General features: G+C 23.9%; 6 protein-coding genes across 6 annotated transcripts, besides 12 other annotated features; 4 read left to right on the forward strand and 2 right to left on the reverse strand.

Annotated features, from left to right (window-relative positions):
• Window positions 1-185: 185 nt before the first annotated feature.
• On the forward strand, window positions 186-2,258 carry EDI_219570 (vacuolar protein sorting, putative; the record flags this gene model as incomplete). Its single annotated transcript, XM_001740239.1, has 1 exon — window positions 186-2,258. The coding sequence occupies one exon, from the start codon at window positions 186-188 to the stop codon at window positions 2,256-2,258; it is 2,073 nt and encodes a 690-aa protein (XP_001740291.1).
• Window positions 1,624-1,646: a sequence feature (AT_rich).
• Window positions 2,259-2,388: 130 nt separating the features above from the next.
• EDI_219580 (uncharacterized protein) lies at window positions 2,389-2,886 on the forward strand (the record flags this gene model as incomplete). Its single annotated transcript, XM_001740240.1, has 1 exon — window positions 2,389-2,886. The coding sequence occupies one exon, from the start codon at window positions 2,389-2,391 to the stop codon at window positions 2,884-2,886; it is 498 nt and encodes a 165-aa protein (XP_001740292.1).
• A 576-nt stretch (window positions 2,887-3,462) lies between these two features.
• Window positions 3,463-3,837, forward strand: EDI_219590 (uncharacterized protein; the record flags this gene model as incomplete). Its single annotated transcript, XM_001740241.1, has 1 exon — window positions 3,463-3,837. The coding sequence occupies one exon, from the start codon at window positions 3,463-3,465 to the stop codon at window positions 3,835-3,837; it is 375 nt and encodes a 124-aa protein (XP_001740293.1).
• Window positions 3,838-3,841: 4 nt separating this feature from the next.
• Window positions 3,842-3,911: a sequence feature (AT_rich).
• A 376-nt stretch (window positions 3,912-4,287) lies between these two features.
• Window positions 4,288-6,130: a repeat region.
• Window positions 6,131-6,303: a microsatellite.
• A 33-nt stretch (window positions 6,304-6,336) lies between these two features.
• Window positions 6,337-6,552: a repeat region.
• Window positions 6,553-6,641: 89 nt separating this feature from the next.
• Window positions 6,642-6,733: a sequence feature (AT_rich).
• A 277-nt stretch (window positions 6,734-7,010) lies between these two features.
• EDI_219600 (uncharacterized protein) lies at window positions 7,011-7,611 on the reverse strand (the record flags this gene model as incomplete). The annotated part of the gene is made up of 2 exons (XM_001740242.1): window positions 7,011-7,245; window positions 7,295-7,611. 2 exons carry the CDS (start codon window positions 7,609-7,611, stop codon window positions 7,011-7,013), a joined length of 552 nt encoding a protein of 183 aa, XP_001740294.1.
• Window positions 7,379-7,555: a microsatellite.
• Window positions 7,588-7,697: a microsatellite.
• Window positions 7,671-8,041, reverse strand: EDI_219610 (uncharacterized protein; the record flags this gene model as incomplete). The annotated part of the gene is made up of 2 exons (XM_001740243.1): window positions 7,671-7,755; window positions 7,779-8,041. The coding sequence occupies 2 exons, from the start codon at window positions 8,039-8,041 to the stop codon at window positions 7,671-7,673; spliced, it is 348 nt and encodes a 115-aa protein (XP_001740295.1).
• A 1,047-nt stretch (window positions 8,042-9,088) lies between these two features.
• Window positions 9,089-9,308: a repeat region.
• Window positions 9,309-9,366: 58 nt separating this feature from the next.
• Window positions 9,367-9,410: a sequence feature (AT_rich).
• A 185-nt stretch (window positions 9,411-9,595) lies between these two features.
• Window positions 9,596-9,619: a sequence feature (AT_rich).
• A 113-nt stretch (window positions 9,620-9,732) lies between these two features.
• Window positions 9,733-9,834: a sequence feature (AT_rich).
• A 383-nt stretch (window positions 9,835-10,217) lies between these two features.
• On the forward strand, window positions 10,218-11,018 carry EDI_219620 (NAD dependent epimerase/dehydratase, putative; the record flags this gene model as incomplete). Its single annotated transcript, XM_001740244.1, has 1 exon — window positions 10,218-11,018. A coding segment is annotated over one exon (801 nt), but the record flags the coding sequence as incomplete, so codon positions are not given.

The following is an 11,018-nucleotide window of genomic DNA, read 5'->3' on the forward strand; positions in this document are numbered from 1 at the left end:
GTTTTTTTAGTTTTCATTATTTAACTTTTTTTATGATTTTTTATAGATGCCTTGAACATTTCTTGAAATACAAAAATACCATATCTATTTATAACTTATTTTGATTTCTTTTTTTGTTTTCATAATGTGTTTTATATTCATTTTTAAGAAAACTTGAAAAAAAAAGAACTTAAAATTGAAGAGAAATGGCGGAAACAAAACAAAATCGACATTTTAATTCAATTAAAATTGGGGAATTATTATCGATTTCCACAAGACCAGAATTAGGTCCGACAGATATATTATATGAATATCAACAATATCTTGAGGGATATTTTACTAAAACATTATCAGTGAGAAAAGAAAAACCTAAATATATTGTATGTGATGAAAGGTCAAAATTGTTGTTAGAGTTGACTGTTGGTACTGAGTTACAAAATCCAAAGTATTCAATAGAAGATATATTATTACCATCAGAAGTAAATAATTATAGAAGAGATGTCACAAACTTTATTTTTTTAGCAAGTGATATTGAAGGATATAAACAAATAGCAGAAGCAATGAAAAAGATTCGATCTAATAATCAAAGTGAACTTAATGATGATAGTTTAATTGAGAATTTTACAATATTACGTCCATTTGGTACTGAGATGTGGGATATAGAAATGATTAATTTTTGTGATATGACACGATGTAAAATAGAAAGATTACCTATTATTCTTCCACTTATTCAAGAAGATGTTTTATCAATGCAAATTGATGATGCATTTGTTAGAATTTATTCAAATTTTGATTTAGGAATTTTACAATTATGTGCTGAAGGAATAAATGATCTTCAAAAAGTTATTGGTAGATTTCCAAGAATTCATTCATTAGGAAAATTATCAAGAAAACTTAATATAATGATATCAAATCCTATAGGTGAAACAGGAGTATCAACAAGATTTAGTGATTGTTTTATTTTTGATAGAACAGATGATTTAATAACTCCTCATATGCAAGGATATAATTATTATTCAATGCTTGATAGAGTAGAAGATATTAATGGAGATATGACAACAGTAACAGTTGATTCTTCTCTTTTAATTAAAGCAACAAAATATAATAGATTAGAAGAAGTTTTAAAAGGAAAAATGGAAACTATATTTCCTTTACATGGAAATAATTTTAGTAGATTAAGAGATTTACAATTTAATACATTTCCTGATGAAATTAAACAAATGACAAGTGAATTTTCAGAAGAAACATTAAGTACAACTGATGCAAGAGAATCAAAAACAAGAACAAAAATGTTACTTGAAATGTTACCAAAACAATTTGCTGCATTTATGTTTTTTGATTGTCATAATAGATTTTATCAAGAAATATTAGCACTTGCAAGATCAATTGATTTTAGAAGAGAAAGAGATGAACAATTAGAATATATATTAAAATCATTTGATTCATCAACATTTTCTTATTTTAGTGATTATGATCCATTTAGTAAAATAGAAGATATGATTTATGATAGTCCAACAATGGAAACATTTTTACAAACATCTCGTGTATTTTGTAAATATGCATTTCCTGATAATCTTGCAAGAGTATTAAGTCGTATTTGTTTTTTATGTGGATTATTTGGTGGAATTAAATCAAATCAATTGGATAATATTAAAAAATTATTAATACAATTCTATGGTGTTTGGGTTGCTTCTGTATTTGCTAAAATGGAAGCATGTGGATTAATTTATAGAAGTGATAGTCAAATTAAAAGAAGATCATTTGCTGATATACATCGATGTGTTAATTCAATGAGTAAAGAAAGTGATTTTATTGGAGAGAAAGAATCATTAAAAGCACTTGATGGTATTTATGACCATTATCAACCATTAATTGTTAATTACATTAATGACTATTTTATGAGAATAACTGGAGAATATACTACTACAGTTAAAGAAACAAAAAGAGGATTTTTTGATGATGATGAAGATGAAACACCATCTTTAAAAGAAACTATTGACACTTCAACTTGTCGTTTTGATAGTTTATTTGCTCCAGAAGAAAAGACACTTACAAAAAATGTTGGAGAAGTTAATCCAAGATCAGACCATATTTTTGTTTTTGTTATTGGAGGAATTTCATTAGGAGAAATCTCCATGTTAAAATTGATTGGTGAACGTTATAATAAGAAAGTTATTATTGCAAGTACAAATGTGTTTAGAAGAACACAATCAATTCCTCATCAATTCATTGAGTCATGTAAAGAAGAATATGAATTAATATCAACTAAAGCAAATTAATTTAATTCAACTGTTATTCAAAATTACGTGATGAGTTTATTTTGATATGTATTTCATTATTTTAACTGAACTTGTTTTTAATTACCACAAAACACTTTATTTTATTATTTCAGAGAACTCAAAAATAGAGATGAGTTCAAGTGATAGTGAAAGTGATGAAATCATTGTTGGACAAATACCACAAGATAAAAAATCATTACTAGATGGAGAAGAGGATGAGGAAGGTCTAATCGACACAATTACTAGTAATGAAAAGTTAAAAAATGAACGATTTGAAGATGTTCCTCAAGAAGAAAGTGCAGTTATTGAACCATGTAAATATTCGTATGAAGGGAAAATTGTTGAGAATGAAGAATGGGATTGGAAGAATGAAAAATTCAGTTCAGATGAAGAGATAAACACTAACAATAAAGATTGTTTTAATTTTGAAGAAAACGCATTTGGGTATGTGTCATTGAATAATCAATCTGATGATGAAAATGAAAGAAATGACATCAACCAAGTTAACGAAGAGCAACCTATTGATGAAAAAGAAGAGGAAAAGAGAAATGAAATGATTAACAAAGCAATTGATGAGTATCTCAATGATGACAGTTACGAAGAGTGTATAAAAGCAGATGGGCACTAAGATATAAACATATTATCTATTCAAAGAAACAATTAATTTTAGGTTCATAAAATTATATCATATTGACAAATCGGTTTTGATTTCTTTATTATTCAAAATGTTAAAAGAATCACATGTATTCCATAATCGAACAAGTAGAAAAATTAAAGTATTTCTCAGTTTTGATAAACTAAATTTTATTATCATTTAGAGTATTCCTAATTAGATATACTTTCATTCTTTCTGAACAACACTATTAATTTTCTCTAACTATTTTGTGAGTAAATCAAATTTTCTCTTTTTTATCAAATGTTTTTAAGTTCTTTCTTGATTTTTATGTTTTATATGACATAATATTATTTCAACAAAATATCAATATTGTGATTTTTTAATGAAATTATATTTTTAGAAAATCCAAAAATACGAATTCAACAAAAATTCAAATCATAATGTTTCAATATTATTCTGAATGTTTAAGAATATCCAATGACGTGTTGAACTACAGAATTTAGATTGAAAAACATTTAAATGGGAAATTGACATAGTTCAGTTGAAGTATGGATTTTTCGTAATGACGGAATTGTTTTCGAAGGAGATATGGTTAAAGGAAGAAATATCGTTCGAAGGGATTGGGGAAGAGGTGAGTATTTAAAGATGAAACAAAATTTATTAATCATTAAAGAAAGACAAATGCAATACCTTGTTCAATGCCACATTCATATGCATGAAGACCGTGAATTATTTGCTAAAATCCTTGAACTTCAAAATAACAGTAGAAAAGAAAAAGGATGTAAATCTTATTTTGTTTGTCAAGAACCTACTAACACAACACATTATATAGTTATTCAAAGATGGGGAAATAAGAACCAATTTGAAACTCATTTAAATTCTTCTCATTATAAGAAATTCATTGAGTATGTCAAAACAGTCACTAATACTCCAATTACTTATGAGTATTTTGACACTAATTAACTTGTTTTTATTAATTCATTTTTAAGTTATATTAAGTTTATTTAAATAATACAACTTTTTATTTATTAAATTTAGATATTTCCAAGGGTAATGTATAATGAAATATGTTACTATCTTTTATTGATTAAATAAAATTCATATGATGTTTTATATATTGTCAATAATTAGAACTATCTAATAATATATCATGATAAATAGTTAGATTGATACAATTTCTTTCTTGACTAAACTTATCTTCGTTACAACCTCTTACCAAAACAGTTATATTTGAAATATAAGGTAAATTACATTTATTATATATTAATCTTTTATTCATCTTTGATATTAGTATAAAATTACTACATATTATGTTATTTCAATTTTTCTTTCCTTTATTAATATAAAATGAAGTCTTGTCATATCAAATAACTAGTAATATAAATACACCATTATATCAATTCCAATAAACATTAACACATAATCATTCTTATTCTTATTATTTATTATATTTGATTTGATATTTTATTTTATATTGATTTTTATCTTTGATTATCATCATTTATTTCTTATTTTTATTCTTTGTTGTTATTATTTTATATTAGATGATATTTTATTATTTTATATTTGTTTATATTGTTTGTTTATATTTTATTATTATTATTTATTGTTGTTTATCTTATATCATTTATTTATTATATGTTGTATTGATATTTAACAATGTTAATATGAAATGAATAATAATGAATAAATATAAAATAAGAATAAAAAGATATAAGAATATAACATAAATAATAAAATAAGAAATATATAATAGATATAAAGATAAAAGAAGAAGAATAAAATAAATAAATATAAAATAATATAAATAAAATAAAAAATAAATAAAAAAGAATAAAATAAATATTTTATTATATTTTTATTTATCTTTTATTCTTATTTCTTTTTATTATTTATTAAATTAACACCATCATTGAATATGATTATTTTAAATAAAATAAAACAAGAAAGAAATATGAACATTTTTATATTCATCATTTCATTTATTGATAGATGAAATGTTCATATTCATTTATTGATTTTATTTTATATTCTTTTTTATTTTTATATTTCAAATAAATAATAATGAATAAAATCATTTCATTTCAATTACAATGAACCGTTGTGGTGTGAAATAGTATTCTCCACAAAGTGGGTTTGATAATTCTTTATATTCAAATGACCATTGACAACAATATGAATTTATTTTATTATTTTCTTTACAAACACAAATATCACATGGACATCCAAATCCAAACAACCAATTATCTGATTGACTAAATAAACAAAACGCCTCTTCTGGATCATTGATATCAAATTTCATCATTCCTTGTATTCTTCCATTTGATTTTAATGAAAATAGAAATGATTTTGGATCATTTATCCATTTATTAACTTTATCAATTTTTTCATTAACATATCCTCCAAATATGTTTCCATCTTCATCTTCAATAATAATTATTATATGTTCTTTATTTATTATTTTTTCTTTAAATACTGATGTATCATAGTTCCAATCATCAATATCTGAATCAAATATAATATTGGATCCTTTTCTATTTGTCCATTCTTCTAGTTGTTTGATTATCTCTTCCGTTGTACTCATTCCTTTCATTATTCTTAACCTTTCTTCATCTTCATCTTTTCTCTTCTTCCTCTCTAAATAATCACTATATTGTGTAAACCATTCTTCTTTCTTTTTATTAAATCTTGTTTTAATATTGTTAATTTCTTCTTCTAATTTCTTAATTTTATATTCCATATTCATTTCTTCCATGTGAATGATTTTATCTATTAGTTCGTCCTTTGCTTTATTAACTGTTTCTGTTTCATTATTACATTCTTCTATTATTTTATTCATTTTATTCTTAATTATTTCTATTTTATTTATTGTTTCTTGTCCTTTTTCTATTACTATTCTTCTTCTTTTAACTACTTCATCAATTCTATCAAATATTCCTTCTCCTCTTTTAATTGCTTGTTCATATGTTTCATTATCTTGTTTCTCAAATATTTCATTTTTAATACATCCTAAATAATAATGATATTGTTTAGTAGTATCATCAATTGATTGTTGAATATTTGGAAGTGTTTCTATTTCTTCTTTAAAGAATTGAATGTTTTTGTTTATTAACTCTTCCATTTTAAATTAATTAATATAGATTAAAATAAGAAGATTAAATAATTAAATACACATTTATAACATTATTTTATTTATTATTTTATCATTCTTTATTTTCTTCATTAAATAAAATGTTATTTCTTTTTATTATATTTATATTTATTCATTCTTAATTTCTTATTGAACTTTATATTTAATCAGTTTATTGTAATTCACTTCATCCATTCATTCATTATTTATTTCTTATTTTTTATTCTTCCACTCTTACATATTTTATTCATTTATTTCTTTTTGATTTAATTGATTCTTCAACTTTCTTTATTATATTTTAGATCGAGTATACTTCTTATTCTATATCATACATTTTTATTATCACTGTACTAATCTGTTTCTTTCATTTTTCATTTCTTCTTTCTTTTGTATTTCTTTTACCATTCTTATTGTCCATTTTATTACTCTTCATCACTCTTCTATATCCCATTGAGTATTCATGCCTTGTTCTCTTTTCTTTACAAAAAAACAAATATTACTCAATACAATGCTGATAAACATTGTTATATTATTTGAATTGAAAAAGGGGTTAAAAATCATTCAATACAATGAATAAATAAAAAGAAATGAGTTAAAGAAAAACAGTGAAGAAATTGAAATAACAAAAAATGAATTGTTATTAAATTATTGTAAAATAAACAATAATTAAATTATATTGTTATAGAATATGATAATAGTAAATAAATAGTTTATTATTATTAATTAATTGTATTTCAAAACACAAAACTTGTTAATTTCATTTCATGCAAAACAACCAAGGGTTCATTCTCTAAATAAACTCTGTTTTATGTTTGCAAGAGTAAAACCTTGATTTTCCCACATCTCTATAGAAGAGAATGTGTAGTTCAAACTTGGGATATCTATTATTTGATGGTTTTTTATATCTTTATCATTTTCTTTTTTTTTGTGTAAGAAGAAATGTGAGACTGAAATAATCTTCTTTATAGTTAAATTAAGTAAATTGTTTTTTGGTCTGTTTTTTCCTTTAAAAAAGACAATAATTAGTCTGTAATTTGTTTTCACTTAAAAATCTCTTTCTATATTCGTTTAATGCATTGTCATAGAAGTTGACTGGAATAACTTGGCTAAGAAAAGTGAGAAAAGAAGTGGTAGTAAGTAAGAGTGGTTGAGTGTGGTAGGTTGCACAGACAGATGCCATTGAATCTGAATAACACCAGCCAATCAGAATAAGAATAAGAGAAAGGAAAGTCAAGGAATATCTTAATAGAAAAACAATTTAATTGTTTGTTAATACACATTGTTATTAACTTTCTATTTCTAATGTTTTCTTCGTGGTGATCGTTCACGTCTTCTAGACCTAGATCTTCGACTATGTTCTTTTCGACTCTCATGTTCTCTTCTTTTGTATTCATCACGTTCTCTTCTACTTTCTTTATCTCTGTTTTCTCTTCTACTTTCTTTGTCTCTGTTTTCTCTTCTACGCTCTCTTTCTTTATCTTTTCTTCTACGTTCTCTATCTCTTTCTTCTCTCTTACTTTCTTTATCCCCATCTTCTCTTTTATTTTCTTTGTCTCTATCATCTCTCTTCTCACTTTGATGTGTTTTTCTTTCTTCATGCTTATCATTCCCTCGTTCTCCGTGTTCTTCTTTCTTTGGTTCTTCTTTGCTTTCCTCGATTTTTGGCTCATTTTTTATTTTGTTTTTTGGTTCTAAGTCCATGATTGCTTATTTTGTTTTGACTGTTGTGTCCACTGTTGTGATTTCTTTTTCTGCTAACGAGTTTTTGTACAACTCTCTCAGTTTCTTTGCATACCCCGACCACGTCTTTTCATTAAATCCATAGTTGAAATATTCTTCGAGATTTGCTCCTTCTGTCTCCCATGGTTTATCTTCTGGTGCAAGTGTTTCAAATCCTTTTTCTCCAGTGAAAACATCCCAATATCTGTTGAATTCTTCATCCGCAATAAACTGTGAGAAGTTAAATAGAAGGAGTTGATAAAATCGATAACTTTCATCTGATGGTGTTTGTGGTTTTTGTGGTGTGTTTTGTTGCATTACTTCTTTTCAGTTTTTTTTTCTTTTTTGAACTCAACTTAGAAAGAAGTTCATGACCATATTTAATCAATGTTGTTCATTTCAACACTCTTAATAAAAGGTGTTTTTATCTTTGTTTCTAGTACTTACATTGACCATGTTCTACTTGAATGTTTTCTGTTGTTTGATTCTTGTTTTTTGAAGATAGTATGAACAAAAGAAACATTCATCACAATAGTGAGTTGTTGAAGATTGTATCACATAACCAGTGAAACACGAACCAATGTCTTTTCATCTTGTTAGTAACGAACAACTCACAAACATGACCAAAAGACAAAACCAGAAGAATAAGAAATGAATGTTTTTTGATAAATAAATATGAAAAATATAATCAACAATTATCAAATCATAGTGATATTTTATTTGATTTAAATACATAAGTTTGTCATTGAGAATAGTAGAGTTTTTGGATATAAACTTATGAATTGAAAGTATTATTCAACACATTCATTTCGTTGATTTGTTTTAATGACTCAGTTTTATATCACGAGATTATGTTATCACCATTTCATAGAATTCTGTGTAAATGAAATTGAGTTGTTTTCTAAATAAATAAATGAGTTTATCATTTCAACAAAAATTCTAGTATCAAACATAAGATAATGGATTAACAATTGATAACAACAAAAAGATAAAAGTAAAATACACATCGTTAATGATATTGAAAATACAAATAACTCAACATTGTGTGATATTGTTATTTTTAATAGAATAAAACAAACTATGAATAATGTAATGATAATTAAATAATAATTAGTTATATATCTCGCTTGATTATTTGAAATATAACTACAATTATTATGACAAAATACAATAATTAAGAATTATTCATTTCATATAGAGTCTCATTGTTATTATAATCATATATTGTTATGTTTTAAACGACTAACTACAATTAGTACTGAAAAGAATTGATACAAATACTTTTACTCTTTTGTTTCATTATTACTTCTTTTAGTTTGAATAAAAGATAACTAATAAAATTATTTCCATTGTGATAATTGTATTCAATGTAAACTTAGTTGTTTATCTATATTCAAATGATAATTGATAACAATATGATTTTATTTTATCATTTTCTTTATAAACATAATTATCATTCATCATTAAAATGAAAATATAATATCATTTGATTTTCAAATAAACTATTTGTTGTTTAATACCAATTTTCATTACTGAGTTTATTATATCATCTGTTTCTAATGAAAATAAAAGATATTTTTAATTAAAATGAAAGAATAAGATGTTAAGATATGGTAATTTCATTCATTCTTTTGGTTTTCATGTTTTAATTGAATTTAATTACTTAAATTAGTAAATAATTAAATAACAACAAGACATATCATATGTAACAATTATGTTTTAAAATACTTTTTAGCTATTAATAATTCTTTCTTACTATTTGAATGAAGAATTCACAACTATAACCATAATAAGAAAGTTTCTATTCAAAATATATAATGTACGATCATTCTATTCTATTATAGTTAATTTAGAATATAGATGATACAGATCATAATATTAATAATATTAAAATAAGTCAGTGGTAATCTTGATTAACTCTTAGAAAGTATGTTATTCTTAACATATCATATTTAATAACATAATATATTTAAGAGGTATGACATTAGATAACAAAAGGAAAATCATTGTTATTTAAAATTAGTACTAATCAAAAATATTCAATGATTTTATTAATATATGATTTATTCTTTATTCTTTAATATCAATACTGATAAAAAAAAATTATAAATGAACACTAATTTATCCAACAATACCTTTAATTTAAATAATATCATTAAACTAATTCATTTGCATTGATTATTGATTAATGTGTGTGTGTTCAATATTAGTCAATATGAGTGAAACTATTTATTTTTGAGTATAAAATTAGTTAAGACTTCATTGTTCTAGAATATAATTTTTGTTTGATTGATTGTTTAAGAAAATCGTTTGTTAACATTTTAACCAAATAATAACAAAATCAATAACAAATTCATAATAGAAAGGATATAGAAAGTGATGATAAAGAGATTAGAAAGTCATTGTAAAATAGTAATAAATGATAAAACAAAAACGAAAGAAAAATAGAAAAAATCATATTTAAACAAATATCCAAAAACTGATTAATCATACAATGAAATTTCTTGTTTATGGAGGTAAAGGATGGATTGGAGGTATCATTATTAATATGTTAAAGAAAGATAGACATGAAGTATTTGTAGGTGAAGCTCGACTTGAAGAAAGAGAAAGAGTTTTGAAAGAAATTGAAAAGTTTCAACCAGATAGAATTATTAATTGTGCAGGAAAAACAGGAAGACCAAATGTTGATTGGTGTGAAGACCATAAACAAGAAACAATTAGATCTAATGTACTTGGTACAATTAATTTAGTTGATTGTGCATATCTTCATCATATTCATGTAACTAATTTTGCAACAGGATGTATTTATGAATATGATGAAAAACATCCAATGTATTCAGGAATTGGGTTTGTTGAAGAAGATGAACCAAATTTCAAAGGTAGTTTTTATTCATATACAAAAGGACTTGTAGAAAAAATCTTAGTTAATTATCCTAACTTATTAAATTTACGTTTAAGAATGCCAATTTCAGATGATTTAAATCCACGTAGTTTTATTACTAAAATTCTTCATTATGCAAAAGTTGTAAATATTCCCAATTCAATGAGTGTTTTAACTGATCTTCTTCCAACTGCTATTGATATGTCTATTAAACAAACAACTGGATTATTAAACTTTGTTAATCCAGGAGCTATTTCACATAATGAAATTCTTGATTTATACAAACAATATATTGATCCAAAATATACATATGTTAACTTTTCACTTGAAGAACAATCTAAAATATTAAAAGCAGGAAGATCAAATAATGAATTAAACACAGATAAGTTTTTACAAATGTATCCAAACATCCTA

The sequence above is a fragment of the Entamoeba dispar genome, genomic scaffold, assembly GCF_000209125.1.
Source record: "Entamoeba dispar SAW760 scf_1105229462807 genomic scaffold, whole genome shotgun sequence".
In the NCBI taxonomy this organism is placed as follows: domain Eukaryota; phylum Evosea; order Mastigamoebida; family Endamoebidae; genus Entamoeba; species Entamoeba dispar.